Genomic DNA, 24,694 nt, shown 5'->3' with positions numbered 1-24,694 from the left:
AAACCCCATCTCTAACAAAAATTAGTCAGGTGTGGTGGCGCGCACCTGCAGTAACAGCTACTCAGGAGGCTGAGGCCGGAGAATTGCTTGAATCCAGGAGGCAGAGGTTGCAGTTAGCTGAGATCACATCATTGCACTCCAGCCTGGGCAACAGAGTGAGACTCTACATGTTTGGTATACATTAAAATCACCTATGGGGCTTCCCCAGCATATATATGCCCTGGGAACTGTCTGATTCAATAGGTGGGGTGGGCCTGGATATTGTTATTTCTTAAGCATGTTTCTGATATGCATTAAATGTTAGAACTATTTAGAATACTTAAAAAAACTAGTACATGTACATTATTTCAACTACTCACACAATTTCTGTAGGACTGAAACACAGAAATTAGCTACTGTTGGAATGAAACTGATAGAACCATTACCTTTGAAAAACGGTTTTCTAAAATTTGTCTATCAAAATCATCCTGTGAAATTAAACATAAGACAAATGCCATTTAAAAACAGCAAAAAAATTTTTATATAATCTACGGTTTCTTTTAAAATAGTCTAAAATCTAACATACAGTAGGCATGATCTGATACAAATACAAAAGAAAATTAAATTTATTTAGAAAATAGTTTCTCAGTAAGATCTTCACCTTCTAAAGACTTCCATAAAAATATGTAATACTTAAATAATTACTAATAGACCTTTCCCAAAACACTGCATTGTAACAAATATAAAGTTGGACTTAACTAAAATGGTAGTTATGAGTGTTAGAATGATACCAGATACAACTAAATATATGCATATTATGATAAATAATAGCATAGCATTAAGAGAAGAATGCCAAAGAAGGGATAGTATCTTCAAGTTTTCTCTACACATCATTCTATAAGAGCAGAAAATGATGACAACTCAAGCCATGTCAATTTAAATAAAATTACTTTAGCTAAGAAGCAGAAAATGTGATCAAGAAAAGCTCAATCTTAGCCACTTCAATCGTATCAAATAATACTAAAAATAATAAATTTGAAGGCTAATCTATGCAAAGGCAGAATGCTAATAATACCAGAGGAAATTTGGCAACTATTGCCCTTATAGAATTATGACGTCACTGTAGCAGTTTTTTGTTCATTAGATGCTTGGATTAATGAAGATATAAATAAATTAAACATAACCTCTCCATTTTAGCAAACTTCCTAAAGAGGCTGAGTCTTTTAATTTTCTATAATTTCTTCACATTCCAATACATTCCTATCACATTTAACCCAGAAGAGATTAGGTAACATTCTAATGCTTTATAAATTTTATTTAAACCCACTATTTTAACTTAATACACATGCATAGATTTCTTAGATAAAATATCAAATATTGTTTGTATCATACAAAGGTGGTATTTCAAACTCTATTCAAATAAGTCAGTCCCATGTCCCACCAGTGGCAATTTATTATGAAAATAATGTGTGTGCTGTGAAATGGTGAAGATCTCTACAGACTACAAGCATTAAGTGTTTTTATTATGTCCTCTAATTGGTTCTTATGACTTGGGTCCCAAATAGAGAAAATTAATGAATTAAAGAAATCAATACCAATAAAAAACATATTAACTGTACTACAGGTGTAGTTTAAAAGCAGAACACAAAAAAGCCACAGCATGGCAGAAATAAGAAATGATGTCATCTCACACTGAACAACAGCCTTGTGGGGGGGAAAAAAAAAGAAAAAGAATATCACCATGCTGTTTGATCAGCACTATAAAAATTGACTTTGTGGAACTCATAATTTCATATCCAAAGATCAGGCAGTGAAGTAAATTAATATGTGGGAAAAGTGGCATGGGGATGAGTGGTGCAAATATCAGGATAATAACGAATTTTCTACATTCATTTGGAAGGAAAAGGACCATTGTGAAACTACAACCACCACCAAAAGTTGTGGTTTAATTTATAAAATTAACAAACCCCAAACTTATAGAAAACTCAGATATAAAATATTTAATTAAAGTTGGCTTTCTGGTAACTCAAAATGTTTACTTATAATTGAGGTTAATTTCTTAACTCTTTATGCAATATAATGTACCAAATTTAGAAGCCAAGTGATTTCTAGTATGCATTAAGTTTATATCTAGAAAATTCTTTCTGGAATTCAGTATTTATTTTAAAAAGTGCATAACAGGAGTAAGAGAGGCTTACCAAAATATTTCAAAACTCAAGTACATTTTCCTCATCTCCAATATTTTAGAACGGAATAAAACATAAACTGAATCAAATTTTGAAACTGTCTTTGACAAGATAAAAACACCAAATATCTACTTAAAATTCATTTTGAAAATACAATCTCAGATAACTGAAACCAAAAGTGCTGACCATTGGTTTTCTCCAGAATACTCAGTTCTAAATGAACAAAAATTTATACGCACTTTTCTAGACTTTGAGAAACATTTTTGTTTCATTAGAAAAGTTATTTCTAACAATATATTAATAGAGAAATAGCACAATTCTTATTCAGCGCCTAAATTTTCACGAGCGAAAATATGAAATTTTATTTTTATGCATAGTTTATGTATTGATCCATGGGGCTTACAAATAGCAACACACTCTTGGGCTGATACTATCGTGGATTTTGCTTAAATTATGAGGGCAGGAAAATTTTAAAATCCCACAGGTCACAACTGAATCACATTAACTGGCTGATTTAGTAAATGAAGGGCAATTCTAAAATGCAAAATAAAAATGGAATTAAGGCAGCTTTAAAAGAAAATAAAACTCATCCACCCAAAATAGTGCTACATAATTCATTACTTAAAAAGCTCTCTGTGGAGTATAGACATAAAGCCAAAAATAAAAACAAACATTGCAGTTGTGATGCAGCATCAGGTGCTTTTACTTCAGTGAATGAAAAATAATGGTCACAACTCAAATGAATGGGAATTTAATATGAATATATGCACCTTACCAGAGATGTTTGCTACCAATGATATCTCAGCAATTCCATATTCCTTACAAAGTCAGTATAATTGTTGTAAAAAAATCAACTGTGGTTCTGAATACCCATTCACAGTTGACCTCAACAATGTATCTGATGTAGGAGACTGAGTATCCGTGACAGGCAGAAGCATGTGATGGTCCTCAGTCCCAAGTGGAAGAGCTAATGGTAAAGTCATATCAGAAGGCTTCACATCCATAGTTTCTGATAAAGGACTTTTTTGTATGGAATCTTGTTCACTCAAAGTATGATCCTCTGCACTGGAGTCTAGAGTTTTATCTGCACCTAGAATGGAAGGAAAAAAAAATCTACATTATCTTTAAAACAAAACTAAACCCCTGAGGTAGACTAATGTACTTACCATTCCCAGAAATTACATTCCAACCACCATACCTTTACTCAAGCGGTTTCTCTTTTGTAGATATGCCCTCCTCACTATCTATGTAAATTCAATCTGGGCCTCAAGGTTAAGTTCAAGCACCAACTCCATTTAAAAAAATGGACTTGATTAAGAATGAAACAGGGTGAGCTGTTATATCGGCTTAATCACACATTTGTCAATTTTCATATACTGCCTTGTGGCATCTATCTCTTATTGCCATTTAACATTCTACTCAGGTATGCCTTGAATCCTCAACCAGACTGTAAATTCTTTGAGAGTAAATGTCGTTATACTTCTTTAACTCCCTCAAAATATTAAACAGTGATAAGAAATACTCTTTTCATTCACTGAATGTTTTTAATAAGTTGTTCATATTATTCTGTGAGTTCAGAACAGTATGTATGGCACTTTCATATATTTTCAGAGGTGAGAAATTCTGCTCTACTCAAGGGAGCAATCAGCACACTGACTAAAGATGTACTTTTGTCTTCAAATTTTCCAATGGCTTTAACATGCTTCTGTTACTCTAAAGTGTTGATATGATTTTGGTTTCACCGTCCTTGTCACGCAGACAAAACTGCTTTTGTAAAATTGTAATTATCTGTATTCTTCCCAAACTACTCTTCACTTCAACTAGCTAAGGTTTCCTTCTTGTCCCACTGACTCTCTACAATGTTCTCTGCCTGGAATGAATCCTCTCTTCCCATCTCCATCTTTGAACTCTTCTCCATCCTTCAAGTTAAAATTAAGTTTTTTCTAGTACTTACCTCAGAAAAACATAGTATCTTCTTTAGCACTTTTGTGTCGATTATGCCCTACATTTTCCCTATTTATTTAGTTTATTTAATTATTTATTTAGGTTTCTGGTCTCGCACACCAGGTTGTAAGTGCTTTGAGTACCAGAACTATGCCTTGTTTAACTTCATATTCCCTGAAAGTACACTTTACAGAAATTTAACAAGTGGTTAAATTAATGACTTACTGCAGTTTTTAGATGTTTCTAACTTAATACTTATGATGTTTAAGTATTTACACACCAGAAGGGCCTAGTGTCATGTCTAATAATGACAGAATAAAATGGTAAGCACAGGGAAACTTTTTCAAGAATTCACTTTAACCAATAGACTCAAAACTTGTTGTTTGGCTTTCCATTTTTATATATTATAACAATGTAGGGCTACCTGTTTCCCTATTTCCTCTTAAACATTTCTGGACTAGTGTTCATGATAACACCACCCCCCGCTTTTTTTTTTCATAATAACCATAGTAAACCCTGAGTTATCCAGACTCCAGTATGGGAAACAGTGACACATAGCTTGCTTATATGTTCCTTCATGCTTGGGACTGTTATTAAGTCAGGTTTTAAAAGGAGGAAATGTTTCAAGTTTTTTTTTTTTTTTTTTTTTTAAATAAGAGATTCAATATGAAAAATCCAGAGTGAATGTTTCTGCAAAAAAGCTACTTTCCTCACATGTATATACCTAGTTTTTGAAATAGACATCTAATTTAAACTGCTTAAATGTAAATCTCATCTCAACATTTTAAGGAATAGCACTAATATGAGCACCAAATTAAAAAAAAAAAACAAACACAAAACACAAGCATTTACCAGAATGGACTTTTGTTTTGTGCTTCTTTAAATTTTTAATATCTGTGTAAGAATTTCCACATAATTCGCAGATAAATGGTCTTTCTCCTGAAAAACAAATTTAAAAGTTTAAATTTCAATATTTTAAAAGCTGCTAGCTAAGACAAAAATATCAATGTTTATGAACACAAGGCAAAAATTATTATAGTGTTTAAATTTGGCTTCAAATTGTCACTTTAATCACCTGGTTATAATATAGTGAAATGAAAGATTCTATACAACCTAGACACTCCTTTATACAAAAAATCTGTATCTCAAGAAAACTTGAGCATTTTCATGAACAGAAATGTATTTGCAAACTAAAACAAACAAAAGCCTACTCTTGTATTTCTATGAAACATTTAGTGAGTGTCAGTTATATGCCAGACACTGGCTAAGAGATACAGCTGGGAGAAAATAAGTGTAATAATCATGGTTTCTGCTCTCAGGTACCTGGCAAATTAGAAAATCCTTAAAAATACTGACAGCATGCTACAATATTACACTTCTTTGGAAATAAGAACTGTTCAGTGCTTTATGGTGTAAACTAAAGCGCGTCAGAATATAAAGTCACCAAAAACTTACTAAATCTCTATTAAGTACTCACATTATTCTAGGTAGGAATTATGAGAAGGAATTTTTAAAAAGAGAATGTCAGAACAGTACTCTTTCAAAGTGGCATTTTCCTTTGTTTTAAAATTTTTTACATTCAATATTTTCTTTATACAATTTACAAACTACTTTTTACAATAAGCATGTCAAAATTAAAATTTGTTCCTAAAAATTGCATACTAAACACTGTTTAGTAAGAAAATCTGATGTTATCTTGGTATTACCTATTCCTTTTCATTTCTTGGTATATCTGTGCAATTTAATCCAAATCATTTAAAAACTATTGATTATCTGGCATATTTCTTGGAAAACCAACACAATTCTTTAACAAATTTAATTCATACTCCAAACAACTAAAAAAAAAAAAAAAAACAAAATAAGCAAATAAGTTGATATTTATACATTAAGATATTGCTATAGGTATAGTATGACTAAATACCATATAGTCCATAATGGCTTAAAAGTCAAGGTTTACATAAAAAGAAATTAAGAGAGAACAAAAAATAATACGTTCTCCCTAAACACAGACCTGTATGGGACCGAAAGTGTTTGTTGAGCTCTCCTGAGGAAATAAAACTTTTCCCACAAATACCACATATGTATGGTTTTTCACCTAGATGGAAAATAAAAGATAGCGAAGTGGTGTACTATACCAATATAATATTTATCAATTACAAATAATCTAAAGTAAGCTTTTCTGAAATATTATTTAAATTAAAATCTCTCTATATTGTACTTTAGAGGTATTTTCAGTGATCCAAGTAAATGAATATTAGTAATTACTGTATACTGTTCGTAAGTTTTCATATATTAAAACTTTATTCCTCAAAATGTCCCTTCTAATAGAGATGATTTGGGCAAGGAATTTGATTTTTATGTGATTAAGAACATGTCAATTCATAAACCCACATTTCTATTCTTGCTATCTACTATATTAATAAAGGAGAATAAAAGTATGTAGGGAAGTCTTTTAAAAAATGTGCCCTAAAAAAGCAATTTGTTTCCAAACTGCTATTTTGCATCTGAATTACCTTATTTGAAAATCCCAGAATATCTGTGTAGGAAAGGTCCTAAGAAGTTTAAAAATCCATGTTCAACCCAAACCCACTCCCCAACCCTAACTATAGGAGATGACTAGGAAGCTGAAAAGGTTTTTATAAAGTCACAAAACACATCTCAATGCAAGTTTATATAATATCAAAATTATCTCACTGATTTTAATGTGTAAGTTATATAATTTATTTCACCCACCTTGTATTATTCTAGAAAATAAGTCAGCTTTTATATTTAACAAATATGTGCAAAAATCATAAACATAGCTTATAGAAGTATAAACAGATATCTAACTACAAAGTTTCCGATCTACTTCGCTAAAAGGCCCAAGTCCCCTTTTTCTTTTATTTATAACTTTATTTTAAGCAGTCTCTCCCTGTCAAACTTACCTGTATGTTTTCGAGAATGAGTGATAAGAGAACTAGAGACAGCAAATGCCTTCCCACAGGTATCACATACATAAGGCTTTTCTCCAGTATGCCTACGGACATGATAGGTCAGTGTGCTGGCTTGAGCAAATCTCTGTCCACACCTATCACAGACATATGGCTTCTCTCCACTATGCTTCCTGTTAGTAAATAAAGTTAAATAAGTAAAACAATTTGGAGGTCAGTCTATATAGCAAGAATTCATAAAGTTTTTTATAGATTTTATTTCATGTCATCTTAACAGGCCAAGACTATGTATTTAAAATCAGTAGTTGTTTCAGTGTAAACACTGCCAAAAACAAATATTTCTTATTATCAAAACATTAGTTCTGAGATCAGTTCAAAAAGTTTTTCCATGATCTTTATATGGTTGGCAGTGGGCCCCTAATACTGCAGGCAATTATTTTCATGAGTCTAGTCACTCTTTGACTTGTGAAAACTCTCTCCTCAAACCATCAGCATCTCCTTGCCCATTGTTACTCTCAGGTGACATCCCTGCTTCCTATTTCACTGAGAAAAATTCATATGACATGAGGGTGACAGTTCATCTGAATCCATCAATTCCAATTTGTATACTTCAGATCCTACTTAATGATATCACTTCTGCAGTTTCCCCAGTCCTACATCATCCATGTTTCTCACTCCATTGGATTATGGTATACAAATATACTGATGTCTCCCATATTAAAAAAAAAACAAAAACAAAACAAAGACCCTTGACCTTACTTGCTCCTCCATTATCTGCTCCCCTTTACCAAAACCTTGAGACTCCAAGTGTTCTATCTACTTCCATTTCTTCTCTACTGGCCTCTACTAATGATACTTTTGTCAAGAGCACTGCTGATTTCCCACTTTGCTAAATCCACGTCAATTCTCAGTCTTCATCTCCCTATCACAGAATTTTACAATTGACCACTCCCATCTGGAATAACTTCCTTCACTTGGGATTCCAGGGCAGCCCTCTTTCCTGGTTTTCCTCCTCTACTGGCTGCTCCTTCCTAGTTACCTCTGCTGGTTCTCACCCATCTCTCAGAACTCATAAAGTTAGAGTGCCTCAGGGCCGTCTTTTGATTTCTTCTGTCCACATTCACTCTCTTGGTGACCTTAGCCAGGGTTACAGCTTTAAATACTGTCATATGCTGATGACTGCCAAACTGTTATCTTCAGCTCAAACCAGTCCCCTGAACTACAGACTTAGATAACCAATTATCTATTGCACACCTCTATTCAGAAGTGTTAAGTCATCTCAAATTTAACACACACAGAACTGTACTCGTAAATTCCTGCACTTCCACTTAAACTGTTCTACCCACAAACCTTCTCTATCTCAGTTAATGGCAGCTCCATCTTTATAGGGGTTCAGGCCCAAAACCTCAGAATCATCTTTGACTCTCTTCCAGACTTCACATACAATCTGTTTGCAAATTCTATTATTTCTAACTTTAAAATATATCCAGAATCTACTACTACTTATTTCTTTCACTGCTGCCACCCTGGCCTGAACCACCATCACCCTTGCTTGGGTTTTATCTATAGATTCCTGTTTACCCTGATTCCACTCTTATAATCCTATACCAGTCAGAATGATCCTCTTAAGTTGCATTCTGGACCATTCTGATCTTACTTCTGGACCAGTCTGACCTTATTTCCTAGTAGTCCCCACCCCCTGCTTATTTCCTATCAACCACTGTGGCTTCCTTGTGGTTCCTTGAATGTGTTTATACTGTTTGGTGGAACCACAATTACAATTCTACTGTCCTGAATTCTAATATAATAGTCTATTCATAAGACTATGGTGATTAAAAGACTAAAAGATCAAACAACTCATTTGGTTTTTTACCTTGCATGAATCTTGAGATTGCTAGAAGTTGCAAACTGTAAGTTGCATACATCACATTTATAGGGTTTTTCTTCACCATGATGCATGCGACTATGGAAGACTAGCTGACATTTCTGAGCAAATCCTTTATCACACAATTCACATTTGTATGGCTTCTCACCTAAAGGAACAATAAAATTTATATTTAGAAGAAAATAGTGTTTTGGTTGCATAAGTCATATAAGATTTCATCAACAGTACTAGCTTTGTTATTAAGAAAATGTTAACTGTTGGAACTGAAAACAAATATAATCTTTTCCAGACCACTGAAAACACCAGTAGAATCAGAAGAAATTAGTGTTTCTGAATTCATGAGATAAATACATACAGCATTTTAAAAAGTACGAATCTAGGGCTGGGCTCGGTGGCTCACGCCTGTAATCCCAGCACTTTGGAAGGCGGAGGCGGGCGGATCACGAGTTCAGGAGATCGAGACCATCCTGGCTAACATGGTGAAACCCAGTCTCTATTAAAAATACAAAAAAATTAGCCGGACTTGGTGGCAGGCACCTGTAATCCCAGCTACTCGGGAGGCTGAGGCAGCAGAATGGCTTGAACCCGGGAGACGGAGCTTGCAGTGAGCCGAGATCGCACCACTGTACTCCAGCCTGGGCGACACAGTGAGACTCTGTCTCAGAAAAAAAAAAAAAAGTAGGAATGTAAACGTACCAATGGGTGCTCATACTTTACAACCAGGCAGAGGACATGCAAAATAAAGGTAACTGTAGAAGCTTAGGGAACACTGTATGTGTAATTCCAATGAACATGTTCAGAAGTCAACAGAGTCTAGAAGTATGTAATGAGAAGTGTTGGCAATATCTGAAAATTGGCCTGAATTGTAATTACATTTTCTCTTTATCAGTTTTAATGTCTTTGTCTCTGTTAAATACTTGGTAAGCTAGAATCAACATACTTATTTGGAGGGAAAATGGTATAAGGAGTTGATGCATTAGGGCTTAAACAGCCATTAAATACTTGGTTACAATTACAAATAAATTTTCAACAGTTTAACACTGTTAAATACTTTGATGAATAGAAAAATATACCAAATTCTGGTCACAAGTAGTGTGTGCTAAGTACTCTCTATAAAAATACACTATATTAGTCACAGTATAAAAATAATTATATCTCCCCACACACCCGTCTCACCTGTATGAGTTCTTACATGTGTTTTCAGCTGGTTACATTGGGTAAATGCCTTTCCACATAAGTGGCAGACGTAAGGTTTGACTCCTTTATGTATTCTCATGTGCCTTCTCAAACTGCTGGCTTCTGAAAACACTTTCCCACATGTGTTACACATTGGCTTGGCCTTGGAATACCTCTGATCCAGCTCTTCCCCGGAGTTCTCCGCCTCATAAGGACTCTTGACACTGGCTATATTAGACATAGAGTGTTCTTTCAGAGCACAGTTTGGCTGGGATTTTCCACGTTTCCGTTTCACTGTAACAGTGTGCACAATATCTTGTGCTGGAAAAGTATTTTCCACAACTGATGTCAACTCGAGTTCTGAATTATCATTTATTTGTGCAACTTGTTCTACTACAGGTGTGGGCAGTTTATTTGCATCTAGGAATAATTCAACAGATGCATTCTCTAAGATGTCACTGGGATATTGCACTGTTTTATTCTGCCCTGTTTTCGGGGAGTTGAAAGCCTTCTTCTTCTTTTTTGTTTGAGATGACTTTTTCGCTAACGCGCCTTGTTTAGGATTTGCCTGAATCAAATCTGTAGATACTTCTGATTTCTCTCGATTATTATAATCTCGCAGAGTAAGAAGACAAGTCTGTTGATTCAATTCAATGTTTCCAGTAATACTAGATATCTCTGTAGAAGAAGGATTAGCAATAAAAGCAAAATCTTCCATCTTTATTTTGCATTTAGTGACCACCTCTTCCACTTTGAGATAGTCAGCAGCCTGATGAATTTCTTTAACATTCCAACTGCAAGGAAACAAGGCTACATGACAATATTCTGATCAAAGAAAAACTTTTCGAAACAGAGCTGCATATATACTTCAATGTATTTTAAAGACCTAATGAAGCAGAATGCTGAAAAAGACATAACTAAGAGAAAAATAGATTTATAAATTCATTCAGAATAATGTTTAGGTAAAAAATCTCCAATTTTACAGAACTTCAAGAGATGAAAGATAATGGCTATTCACAGCTGACAGTGAACCACTGCAGAAAAATTAAATGTTAAATTTTCTGGCTTTTTTTTTTAAAACCCTAGAACACAAAAATAGTTGATGGTAACTCACTACCTCCTCCATTCATCCTGAGGCTTCTTCAGATAGCAACCAACTTTTCTGGATTGGCAAGAGGGAAAGTCTAATGACACTTGTTTCCTACTATTTTCTCCTGCTCCCCTGTGAGGGACTTTAATTATGTTTCCCTAACTTTGCTGTGCATGTGAATCACCCGGGAATCTTGTTAAATGTAGATTCAAATTCAGTAGGTCTGTGATGGGGCCTGAGATTCTGCATTTTTTTTCTGTTTTGAGATGGGGTATTCTTCTGTTGCCCAAGCAGGAGTGCACTGGTATAATGATAACTCACTGCAGCCTTGAACTCCTGGGCTCCTGCGTCAGCTTCCCAAGTAAGTGGGACTACAAGCATGTGCTACCATGCCTGGCTATTTTTTTTGTAGAGGCAGGGTCTTGCTATGCTGCCCAGGCTGGTCTCGAACTCCTGGCCTCAAGTGATCCTCCCACCTTGGGCTCCCAAAGTGCTAGGATTACAAGCGTGAGCCACCAGCACAGCCTGCATTTCTTAATATACTTCCTGGTGATGCCAATGTTGCTTAGAGGAATCCACTTAGAGGAACAAGGTTTTAGAATGTTAAACTCTCTCTAGCAACCCTCCCACCTTTTTTGGTGATACTCAACCCAAATTAGCTGGAGTGTTTGTGATGTGAGAGTTACAAAGAAAGACTTAAGCCACCTTGTTCAATATTCTAGTCAAATGTTTACTAAGCATCTACCATGTGTGGTACTAAGATATTAATAAGTAAATAGTCTCTGCCCTTCAGAAGTTCACAATGTGGTGAAAGGTTGTTTGATTAATCTAGCACTGGCTCTGGCATTACTGGCTGACTTAATTAGGGTAAGTCAGCATCTTTGGGGGGTTCAACTTTCTTAGCTGTAAAATTAGAGTTGAGTTGGTGTTAACACTAAAAACATGACTAAAAACATGACTATAAGTATTTTGAGACCCTGCCTCTACAAAAAAAATAGCCAGGCATGGTAGCACATGCTTGTAGTCCCACTTACTTGGGAAGCTGACGCAGGAGCCCAGGAGTTCAAGGCTGCAGTGAGTTATCATTATACCAGTGCACTCCTGCTTGGGCAACAGAAGAATACCCCATCTCAAAACAGAAAAACACACACACACACACACCCCTTACCCTCAAATAATCTTCCTACTTGATTTTTTTCCCTAAATACGGTTTATCTTTGGGAAGATGATCTCTTTCCCTCTCTGTTGTAAGTATAAGCCAGAAAAGGGTTTTAATCATAGCTGACAATGTAAATATAGTGCTGGTGATACTATTTTAAAGGACTAAAATTTGAAATAAAATAAAAAATAACTAGTGTCATGAACCTCTAAGATCTCTAAAAGTATGCTACAGTATCTACAAATCTCTACCCATGTTCTCATCATCTTCTAATTAAACTTGCTTTGCCTCAAGTGCCACCTGTATGTTTCCCCTTATTTAATTTAGCATCACAACAGCTTTCTAAAAATTGTCTTTTGGGCTGGGCCACTAAAAAAGATCTTTTGGTCTCTAATTGTGTTTAGTGCTCCATAAAATAAACCGCCAAACAGATAACAAGGTCAGGTAGCCTTTAAGACCAATATAAGTTAGCAGGAAGTCATACATTAATTGTTCAAGGTCGGGTGCAGTTGCTTACGCCTGTAAGGCCAAGGTGGGCGCATCACCTGAGGTCAGGAGTTCAAGACCAGCCTGGCCAACACGGTAAAATCCCGTCTCTACAAAATACAAAAATTAGCTGGGCATGATGGTGGGTGCCTGTAATCCCAGCTACTCGGGAGGCTGAGGCAGGAGAATCCCTTGAACCTGGGAGGTGGAGGTTGCAGTGAGCCGAGATCACGCCATTGCACTCCAGCCTGGGTGACAGAGTGAGACTCCATCTCAAAAAAAAAAAAAAAAAAATTTGTTCAACATTGAAATGGTAATTCATACAAACTATTTCATAGATGGCTATAATCTCAGTCACAGTTAAGAGCACCAATCAATACTTCAATAACAGATTTGCTTTTGTTTACAAGTATTAGATAACATCCTGTGAACAGTCACTGAAGGTCATTTAATTACATATTGCCAGGTACATGCCTAAATGCTTTATAAGATTATCCTCAGGACATGCCTATGAAATCTATTATAATCCTCATTTTACACACAAGTGAAAAATCAGAAGTCCAAAGAAATAAAGTAACCTGTCCAAGAGCACAGAATGTTAGAACCAAGATTTGACCAAGGTAATCTGGCCCCTGAGCCAACTTAATATATTCTACCTGTTTTCTTAATCACTAAGTTGTAAGCCTTTCTATTTTGGTATAAATCCTCTCTTACATTTCTAGCTGAACTCGAGGAATTAGCTCCCCAGTCTCCAGGAAAGATATGTACCAAAAGAGACTGAACAAAACACCTGGCTGTTCTTCACATTGGTTCTTTGCATGAAGTCTCAAAGAAAAGTGCTCTACCGTGTATTCAAATCAAGATTTTTTTGTTTTGCATAGTTAATTGAGAGAAAAGGAAACCATTAAATTGCAGGCCAGCCAAAATTCACACTGCTCTTTTCCTTTAATCAACTTATAAAGAACTCACTTGAAGATTTCATTATACCAAAATTTAAAAATAATTCCAAAATAGCATGAAAGTTTACTTTTCTCTCCCTCCCCTCCCCCTACTGGATACTTCTTACACAAGAATGTTTCCTCGTCAAAAGGATTAATGAGCACCCTGATTCTAGATTTTTAAATAAGTATATTTCCATGATAAGTTACAATATAAAAGGGAGGGAAAGATTTTGCTTGATGTATACATGCACATCTCTACAGAGATCTGGAAAAGAATTAATTAATATATATCAAAAGGTTAACAGGGGTTATCAGTGGGCAGCAGAATTTCAGGTGTTTCTTTTTTGTTTTTTCTATTTTTTCTCCAAGAAATGTGGAATTAAAGGGGGAGGAGAGGGTAAAGAAGAAAAATAAAGAAATTAACGTTCAGTGGGAAGTGAATAAGGATCAAGTAAAACCTTATTTAGCCTCAAGGTAGTTATTACCATCTCATTTTGACAGATGGGGAAACTGAGGCCCAGAGAGACTGCATCATGCTCAAGGAGACATAGCGACTGACAGGAAAGATCTAATTCCAAAGCCTATAATCTTCCTATGTCAGAAGATTATGAACAGTCTACTCATGTTCACTTTCATAAGACAGACAGAAATAAGACAGGGGTAATTTAATCAGTTTCTCTTTGCTTTTATTCCCTCCACCTTTTCCCCTACAATCTGTAAATGTATTGATATTAATCTAATTATATAGTTCGTTATACAGGGGAGACACACAGTGCCTGCATTATCAGATTCCTCAGAACCCACTTCTTGTTAATGCAGTGACATCAGTAAGCATCTTAGAGAATCATTCTAGCATCTCTGACCTTACTTCAGTATTAGTACTGGTAGGTTAATAGAGATAACAGGAGTCAGAATGAGGGAGACAGAAGACCAGAGGAATTCAAGGACCAAAAAGCAATGGGAAACTGGAAGTAACTTAGAATTTTTTGTTTGCAGCCTGGCCAGCATGGTGAAACCCTGTCTCTACCAAAAAATACAAAAATTAGCCAGGTGTGGTAGTGCACACCTGTAGTCCCAGTTACTAGGGAGGCTGAGGTGGGAGAATCGCTTGAACCCGGGAGGCAGAGGTTGCAGTGAGCCGAGATTGCCCCACTGCACTCCAGCCTGGGTGACGGTGAGCCCGTCTCAAAAATAAAATAAAATAAAATAAAATAAATTCATTGTGTTTAATGTTCAAGTTTACATAAGTGAAATCACAGGCTTTGTTTCAGTAAATAAACGTGTCAGAAATCTTACTGTTTATTATCTGTGCTTATGAAATATTGCCTGCTCATCCTAAATCAGTGATACTGATTTCTTTATAAAAACAAACATTGTGTGCATAAATAGGTGAAGAATTTGAGTTCAGAGAATGAATGGAAAAAATACAAATCTACTTTTGCTGTGAAGACTACTGACTAGCTTTTATAACTGAAAATAAAATGTGTACTTTACCTGTCAAGATTTAAAGTTCCTGTGTATATAAACTCCAACAGTTTCTGAAATCCATCAGCCTTCACCTGACTCTGATCAAGAAAGACATTGTTCTCAGAAGTGCTTCTGTAGATCGCACCAAAATACTCACTAAAGGAGGCCAGCACATTCCTATGAGCTTTAAACTGGAATTCCCCAATCACTATGGTGCAGTCACAGAGAAAACCTGCTTCCCGCTGTTTGTTCAGTCTCTCTAAAAGGTGCTCACAGTGGTGCGAATACTGCATTTTGATATCAGAATGGAATTTTACCCTTGATCTAAAAGACAAAAAGAAACAGTAAATCAGTAACCGTAAGTTCTCATCAACGTTCAGTGAGGGAAGGGACAGAGGACATAACTTTAACAATTTTAGCCCCCTTGAAAATCCTTATCAAACATACATGGTTAAGAATGAAGGGATGAGTGCCTTTCTATCTTTGGTTACCTTGATCAACTAACACAATCCTTTGGACACATCAATAAGTGACGGTGAATGGCAACACTTCTACCACCTGCAAAAAGCACCGCAAAACCTGACGCTTTCACATCTGTTGAACCCTCAGATTTTCAAGCTCAGTAGACATGTTACAAAAAAATTTTTTAAACCACTAAGACATGATCTCTTGGGACAGATAGGGGCAGAACAGTACCAGTTTTTAAAAACTGCTCTCAAGTCACCAAAACCTGTTAGTTTCCCCAGTGCAGTTTCTCCAAAACGAGAGGTGGCTGCCCAGAAAGCCGGGAATGCGCCCGGCCATGGCTTGCTGTCAAAGGTTCTATCACTCGCGCTAAGGAGGCCACACCTTCTCCCTTCCCACTCTCTCTACGCGAGGCGGCATCCGAGAGTGACAACCAAAGCCAGTCCCTCCTCGGCTTCTGCCGCCCTGCCCTCTGCCCAGCTCCCACTCCCGCGAATTCCCACAGCAGAGGTTGTGGCCCAGGCCACCCCGGGGCTGCCTAGCCCAAACCTTCCACCTGCGCCCCGACCCGTGCTGGAACTCCAAGGAGCCTGCCCTCCGATGGCCCAGGTTCTGGAGAGACCGGGATGGCGGGCTGGGGGTGAAGTAGGAACTCACCGATAGCAACCCAAGGGGGGAACACAGTTTCTTCACTCTGTCTCCGCCATCTTGGGAGTACGTCACCGAGCCACGCTCCGCCCCTCCCTTCCTTCCACGGTGGCGTCACGTCCGGCTCTGTCTTCCCGTGGCAGTGCGGGAGGTTCTGGGGCCATGGGGGTCCGGCGCCGGCCAGGGCGGTACAGGATGTACCACAGAGACCCACTCCCCAGCATGCCAGGGGTCCCCCGAAGCAGCAGGCGTCATGGATACGAGAGCTGAGGGCTCGCTAGCTCGCAGCGCTCCGCCTGTCTTCCTCATCGCGAGCATTCTGGTGCCGGCAGTCAGCGTCTGGCGCTCTGCCGGGGCTCTGCGCCGAGGCCCGACAGCACAGCACCGCGGGCCTCTCTCCTGAAGCCAGCTGCGCACTGCGTGCGGGGGCTTGTAGTTGCTTGTCTTCTCCCATCATCCTCCCCTTCCTCGGGGCCCCACCGGTGGAAACTGCTGCATGGGTACTCGGATCTCTGCCATAGGGGATTTTTTAGCTGAGACTTGGCACCCCTTTCCCGCTTACGTACCTGAAAACTCTTGGCACCCCCTGGTTTTTTTGTGCCCCAGCCAACTGTAGCTCAGCTTCCAAGATGCCCTTACCTGGTGACAGAAGTCTGGGATGCACGAAAGCGGAGCAGCTGGGCACAGTGGGCATGCGCAACATTAGAGGAAGGTGGGCTTTATACCGGAAAAGGTTTTCCTGCGTCTGGACCAGAAGATTTTTAATACGATTATTTACAGCCACTTCAGACGAAAAACCAAGTGATATAATACAAAAATGCTCAGGAGGCGACAGGACTAACCACTTTTACACTTTGATCTTTCCTTCTAGGCTGTACATTATTTTTTCAGTGTTAGCTGGTGAGTCAAATTCATTTTTTAAAACCCGGGACACGTGTTCCACGTGGCAAGGCTTCCATAAAAACATTTGGTGAACGAATAAAGTAACAAAAACTTACAGTTCAGACTCTCAAATTGCTATCATGTCTTTTGAAAGACCGGCATACATTAAGCTAAGGCGTCCCTCAAAAAAAAAACAAAACAAACAACAAAAGAAAACAAAGCGTGATCTCACGCTTTCTTCCAAGCGAAAGGAAAAAAAAAAAAGAACCCACGCAGTGTGTTTCCGCCCGGTTTCGAACCGGGGACCTTTCGCGTGTTAGGCGAACGTGATAACCACTACACTACGGAAACCCCACCTTGCAAGGGGTCTTGTAAAGTCCTTGATATGTATGTGTCAATGCGCAATTCTCAAGTGATTATTACCGCATTGAGAGAAATGAATATAATGTATTTAAAGAAAAAAACAGAAAAGGAAAAACAGCCTATGCCCAATTGAACAGTGCTGAAACCATTTCAAAAGCTTGAATCTGCACGCACTTTCTTCCAAAGTGCCCGGGTACCGCAGTAGAAACCAGGCACTCCCGAGTTGCCCTTCCTTTGGGTGGCCTTTTTTTTTTGTCTCCCTGGAAAGGCGTTTTATTACACATCCTTTCCGCAGGTTGAGCTGCTCAGAGTCCGGGGCGAAGCAGGGGGCTTTCGTTATTCAGCCGCGAAAAAGCCATCCTTTCAGCTTCTGGTGGAAGGACGTGTAAATACTTTTGAATTTCCTCTTTTTGCTTCCGAAGACCAAGCAGAAGTTCTAAATTGACTGCTTGTTTTCAAATTCTCTACAGGGTATGCAGAATCAAACACCAAGATGCGTTTATTGACATGCAATGTACTTTCAAATTTTTCCAAACTTGAATTTCATATGACCTGATAAACTTCACTTTTCCTGCAAAAAGACAGGCACGTCCTTCAGCCTAAAAATCAAGAGTAGCGAATGAGGCTTGCAGATTACACCAGAAGGATAGAAATCGAAATATATATATTTATATTTATTATATATAAATATAAATTTTTATATATTTATTATATATAAATATAAATTTTTATATATTTATTATATATAAATATAAATTTTTATATATTTATTATATATAAATATAAATTTTTATATATTTATTATATATAAATATACATTTATATATATTTATTATATATAAATATACATTTATATATATTTATTATATATAAATATACATTTATATATATTTATTATATATAAATATACATTTATATATATTTATTATATATAAATATACATTTATATATATTTATTATATATAAATATACATTTATATATATTTATTATATATAAATATACATTTATATATATTTATTATATATAAATATACATTTATATATATTTATTATATATAAATATACATTTATATGTATTTATTATATATAAATATACATTTTTATATATTTATTATATATAAATATACATTTTTATATATTTATTATATATAAATATACATTTTTATATATTTATTATATATAAATATACATTTTTATATATTTTCATTATATATAAATATACATTTTTATATATTTATTATATAAATATACATTTTTATATATTTATTATATAAATATACATTTTTATATATTTATTATATAAATATACATTTTTATATATTTATATTTATTATATATAAATATACATTTTTATATATTTATATTTATTATATATAAATATAAATTTATATATATTTATATTTATTATATGTATAAATATAAATTTATATATATTTATATTTATTATATGTATAAATATAAATTTATATATATTTATATTTATACATATAATAAATATAAATATAAATTTATATATATTTATATTTATACATATAATAAATATAAATATAAATTTATATATATTTATATTTATACATATAATAAATATAAATTTATATATATTTATATTTATACATATAATAAATATAAATTTATATATATTCATATTTATACATATAATAAATATAAATTTATATATATTTACATTTATACATATAATAAATATAAATATATATTTCGATTTATATCCTTGCTTAAATATATAAATATATTTTTATAAATATATAAATATATTTATATAATATAACATATATTTTATAAATATATACATATATATTTATATAACATATTTTATAAATATATAAATATATATTTATATAATATAACATATACATTTATATATTTATACAATTATATATATTTATAGTTGTATATATTTACATATATTTATACAATTGTATATATGTATATATTTATCAATTGTATATATATTTATATATATTTATACAATTGTATATATTTATATATATTCATACAATTGTATATATATTTATATAAATTATATAAATTTATATATTTTTAAATATTTTATATTTAAATTTATATATATTTATATAAATATATATAAATTTATATTTATTTACATATTTAACCGAGGAACTACTATTTTGTTTTAATTGCGTACATTTTGCTTGGAAATCACAGGAAGAAACACAACAAAGCATTGCCGAAGGTACAGAAACAATAATAAACGTACTTAAAACTCATTTAAATTCCAGCATTTTTCTCCTTCTTTTAGAAGTTTAACATTTCAGAAGCAGACACTGCCTCCCTTCCTGCAACAACTTTCTCCCCTTAAGTCTCATTTTTCCCCAGTTTCAAGGGCGAATTCTAGAACTCCCCGGAACCGCCACTAGTTAACCAGAATTCCGTGGCTTTGGAAAATAAAACTGCTTTTATAGCTCTTCTGGGTATTTGAGAAATGCACTTGTGAAGGGTTAGAGTTGAATCTTTTGATGCGAAAGTCGGGTTTTCCTGATACTGGGATTCCGGGATTCCAGGTGTTGGGGTGGCCCAATTCCTGCGAGAAGCAATAGCGGGCGGGGACATGAGGAGCACGGTGCGTCCAGCGAGTCCTTCCGCCTGGGGCCCTCCCGACCCCCCGCCTGCGCCCCCAGGACTCTGGCCTCACCCGGCCGTGCCGGGGCCTCTGTGACGCGGCGTTCCAGGCACTCGGCCCCGGCCGAGCCCGTAGCTAGAGCGGCTCAGAGACAGGAGGCGGCGGCAGCAGCGGCGGCATGAACCACTGCCAGCTACCGGTGGTGATCGACAACGGCTCGGGAATGATCAAGGCGGGCGTGGCTGGGTGCCGGGAGCCCCAGTTTATCTACCCGAACATTATCGGCCGCGCCAAGGGCCAGAGCCGCGCGGCCCAGGGCGGGCTAGAACTCTGCGTGGGCGACCAAGCTCAGGACTGGAGGAGCTCGCTGTTCATCAGGTACCTCCTTCTCCCAGCAGGCTGCTGAGGCTGGGGAGGGTGGTGTGGGGTGGGGGTGGGGTAGGGTGGGGTGGGGGTGGGGAGGGTGGGGTGGGGTGGGGCTGGGGTGGGGTGGGGTGGGGCTGGGGAGGTTGGCGGGGCGTGGGGCTGCGGAGGTTGGAGGGGTGGGGCTGGTGTGGCTGGGGGCGGCGGGGCTGGGGCTGTTGTGGGGGGTGGGGCTGGGGAGGTTGGGGGGTGGGGCTGGGGTGGCTGGGGATGGGGCTGGGGTGGCTGGGGGTGGGGGGACTGGGGGTGTTGTCGGGGGGCAGGGAAGGACCCCAAAGGAGGTGCGCAATGGGGACAGAAAGGATAAGAAAGCCGGGAGCTGGAAAGCCCCATCCAGCTGGAATTACTACAAACGCACGGGCCACAAATCTCCAAGGGTACCACACATCTAAAAACTGAACATTTTGCTCTCTGTGGCTATACAAATGTATTAAAACGTATAAAGTTATCGAACGAATTCATTTAAGAATATTAACTCATGGTCCCTTTTGTCACTTGGATTATTCTCTTCAATTGACATTTAAACTATACTATAATGTGGACATTTCCCAATTTTTTAAAAGTCACAAGGTTCCAAAGGACAGAGAAAATGGAAAGCAACGAAAATTGCAGAGGTAGGCCGGGCGCGGTGGCTCACGCCTGTAATCCTAGCACTTTGGGAGGCCGAGCAGGGCGGATCACGAGGTCAGGAGTTCGAGACCATCGTGGCTAACACGGTGAAACCCCGTCTCTACTAAAAATACAAAAAAATTAGCCGGGCGTGGTGGCGGGCGCCTGTAGTCCCAGCTACCCAGGAGACTGAGGCAGGAGAATGGCGTGAACCCGGGAGGCGGAGCTTGCAGTGAGCTGAGATCGCGCCACTGCACTCCAGCCTGGGCAACAGAGTGAGATTCCGTCTCAAAAAAAAAAAAAAAAAAAAAAAAAATTGCAGAGGTAAGTAGCTGTGCTATTTTTGGCTGACACTTACCTTCTGTGAGAGGCTGTGGCAGTTATTGCCCATTAAGGGGTATTGGTAATAAACGCGGGGAATTAACTGAGGGTCGAAGACAATAGAAACTAGAAAAATAAAAAGCTGTCATTGATCTTATTGCTTTCCCTACAGTTACCCACTGGAGCGTGGTCTCATTACTTCATGGGAGGACATGGAGATCATGTGGAAGCATATCTATGACTATAACCTAAAGCTGAAGCCGTGTGATGGCCCAGTCTTGATTACTGAGCCAGCGCTGAACCCACTGGCCAACCGGCAACAGATCACGGAAATGTTTTTTGAGCATCTGGGTGTTCCTGCCTTCTATATGTCCATCCAGGCTGTGCTGGCTCTCTTTGCTGCTGGCTTCACTACTGGCCTTGTGCTGAATTCAGGTGCTGGGGTTACCCAGAGTGTGCCCATCTTTGAGGGTTACTGTCTGCCTCATGGTGTGCAGCAACTGGATCTGGCAGGCCTTGACCTCACCAACTACCTCATGGTGCTAATGAAGAACCATGGTATCATGTTGCTCAGTGCTTCAGACAGAAAGATTGTTGAAGACATCAAGGAGACCTTTTGTTACGTGGCAATGAACTACGAAGAGGAAATGGCCAAGAAACCCGATTGTCTAGAGAAAGTTTACCAACTACCTGATGGGAAGGTCATCCAGCTCCATGACCAGCTCTTTTCTTGTCCAGAGGCCCTCTTCTCTCCGTGTCGTATGAACCTTGAGGCCCCTGGCATTGATAAGATATGCTTCAGCAGCATAATGAAATGTGATACAGGCCTGAGGAATTCCTTCTTTTCCAATATTATCCTTGCCGGGGGATCAACCTCTTTCCCTGGTTTAGACAAGCGGTTAGTTAAGGATATAGCAAAGGTGGCTCCTGCCAACACCGCTGTGCAAGTTATAGCTCCTCCAGAAAGGAAAATATCAGTGTGGATGGGAGGTTCTATTCTTGCATCCTTGTCTGCCTTCCAGGACATGTGGATCACTGCTGCAGAATTTAAAGAAGTTGGACCTAACATAGTACACCAAAGATGCTTCTGAAATACAGATAAAATGGTTGGAAGAAAATGTTTTGAGTATATGTGACAGAAAACTTTGGATATTATATGTTTCTGGGAGAAGAGAAAATACTTCACCTATTGGGATGCCAATATTTCTGTTGTATTTCTATAATGGGTTCGGGGGATAATAATGGTGAAGCTCAAGAACAGATGTCTATTGAGTAGAACCAAGTTAAAATAATGTTTCCCATAGTGTTTCTTCTATAACTTGACGTTGGTGAGCTTATATTTCCCTTGGAAGACAGCATTTGTGGTACAATATGCTATGTGCCAAATGAGTGATAAGATTTAAGCTTATTGAAGTTTAGGGAAAGAAGGTTGCTGTGGTGAGGAACGAGACTCCATAGCAGAGGTATGCCATCATGGAAGGGGTGGCATTGGGATGGAGGGCAGATATCCAGGCAAGCATACTAAAATGAACAAGTTGCTAAAGATGAGAATGAACAAAGCATATTCAGGGCATGTTTAATAGACTGATTTTGTTTTTAAAATTTTTGTTTATGTATGTATTTATTCATTTATTTAGTTTTAGAGGCAGAGTCTTGCCCTGTGTCCCAGGCTGGAGTGCAGTAGTGCAATCATAGCTCACTGCAGCCTCCAACTCCTGGGCTCTGCCCTCAGCCTCCCAAGTAACTGAATCCACAGATATGCACCACCACGCCTAGTTTAGACTGATTTTGTTCAAGTCAAGAGCTCATATAGAGCAGAACAAGCACTATGACTAGCAAGATTAAGCGAAGGCCAGGGACTGAAAGGCTTAAAGTGCTAAATATCCAATATGCAAAGGAGAGAAATTAAAGATTTAAAAGCAGGAGCCATAAGGAAACTATGTTATGATGAATGTGATAGTTTGGAGAATAAATTGAATGAGGAAGGCCCTGGAGATTTGGTGATCAGTTAGAAAGTTACTAGTCCACATATAAAGTGCCAAGTCTTGTACTCAAGATTATAAGCAATAGGAATTTAAAAAATTATGAAACCTGACAAGATTTAGTGCCTACTTAGATATGAAGGGGAAAGAAGGGTTTGAGATAATGTGGGATGCTAAGAGAATGGTGGTAGTGTTGACATATAACTCAAAGCATTTAGCATCTACTCTATGTAAGGTACTGTGCTAAGTGCAATAGTGCTAAAAACAGGAGTCAGATTCTGTCCGTAAAAAACTTTACAACCTGGCAGATGCTATGAAAGAAGAAGGGGATGGGAGAGAGAGAAGGAGGGAGAGAGATGGAGAGAGAGATATTTTACTTTTCTTTCAGATCGAGGACCGACAGCGACAACTCCACGGAGTTTATCTAACTGAATACGAGTAAAACTTTTAAGATCATCCTGTCATTTATATGTAAAACTGCACTATACTGGCCATTATAAAAATTCGCGGCCGGGTGCGGTGGCTCACACCTGTAATCCCAGCACTTTGGGAGGCCGAAGCGGGTGGATCACTTGAGCCCTGGCGTTCGAGACCAGCCTGGGCAACATGGTGAAACCCCCGTCTCTACTAAAAACACAAAAACTAGCTGGGCGTGGTGGCAGGCGCCTGTAATCCCAGCTACTCAGGAGGCTGAGACACGAGAATCGCTTGAACCCGGGAGGCAGAGGTTGCAGTGAGCCGAGATCACGCCACTAGACTCCATCCAGCCTGGGCGAAAGAGCAAGACTCCGTCTCAAAAAAAAAAATCGTTACAATTTATGGTGGATTACTCCCCTCTTTTTACCTCATCAAGACACAGCACTACTTTAAAGCAAAGTCAATGACTGAAACGCCTTTCTTTCCTAATAAAAGGGAGATTCAGTCCTTAAGATTAATAATGTAGTAGTTACACTTGATTAAAGCCATCCTCTGCTCAAGGAGAGGCTGGAGAAGGCATTCTAAGGAGAAGGGGGCAGGGTAGGAACTCGGACGCATCCCACTGAGCCAAGACAAGATTCTGCTGTAGTCAGTGCTGCCTGGGAATCTATTTTCACAAAGTTCTCCAAAAAATGTGATGATCAAAACTAGGAATTAGTGTTCTGTGTCTTAGGCCCTAAAA

The 24,694-nt window shown here is 37.6% G+C and overlaps 2 protein-coding genes and 1 non-coding gene across 8 annotated transcripts; 1 reads left to right on the top strand and 2 right to left on the bottom strand.

Moving 5' to 3' along the window:
* Window positions 1-1,273: 1,273 nt before the first annotated feature.
* On the bottom strand, window positions 1,274-20,250 carry MYNN (myoneurin). 6 transcript variants are annotated; one of them, XM_063806373.1, is made up of 10 exons: window positions 19,838-20,250; window positions 16,996-17,101; window positions 16,366-16,868; window positions 15,271-15,567; window positions 10,101-10,894; window positions 8,913-9,072; window positions 7,034-7,212; window positions 6,121-6,204; window positions 4,962-5,048; window positions 1,274-3,255 (listed from the first exon to the last, which is right to left on the bottom strand). In XM_063806373.1, the coding sequence occupies exons 4-10, from the start codon at window positions 15,534-15,536 to the stop codon at window positions 2,993-2,995; spliced, it is 1,833 nt and encodes a 610-aa protein (XP_063662443.1). In that variant the 5' UTR covers window positions 15,537-15,567; window positions 16,366-16,868; window positions 16,996-17,101; window positions 19,838-20,250; the 3' UTR covers window positions 1,274-2,992. The 6 variants fall into 6 exon arrangements, 5 of the variants coding, with proteins under 5 accessions (XP_063662443.1, XP_001161922.1, XP_009445103.1 ...); XM_001161922.8 differs by having other exon boundaries at window positions 16,366-18,200; window positions 19,838-20,244; XR_010155365.1 differs by having other exon boundaries at window positions 2,493-3,255; window positions 5,816-6,204; window positions 16,366-18,200; window positions 19,838-20,072.
* TRNAV-AAC (transfer RNA valine (anticodon AAC)) lies at window positions 17,517-17,589 on the bottom strand. Its single transcript has one exon. It is a non-coding gene; the product is annotated as a tRNA-Val (tRNA).
* Window positions 20,251-20,273: 23 nt separating the features above from the next.
* On the top strand, window positions 20,274-23,155 carry ACTRT3 (actin related protein T3). Its single transcript, XM_516866.6, has 2 exons — window positions 20,274-20,578; window positions 21,726-23,155. Exons 1-2 carry the CDS (start codon window positions 20,379-20,381, stop codon window positions 22,642-22,644), a joined length of 1,119 nt encoding a protein of 372 aa, XP_516866.2. The 5' UTR covers window positions 20,274-20,378; the 3' UTR covers window positions 22,645-23,155.
* Window positions 23,156-24,694: the final 1,539 nt, after the last annotated feature.

This window comes from Pan troglodytes, chromosome 2, assembly GCF_028858775.2.
Source record: "Pan troglodytes isolate AG18354 chromosome 2, NHGRI_mPanTro3-v2.0_pri, whole genome shotgun sequence".
Taxonomy (NCBI): Eukaryota; Metazoa; Chordata; class Mammalia; order Primates; family Hominidae; genus Pan; species Pan troglodytes.
This window is presented reverse-complemented; position numbering and strand designations above follow the sequence as displayed.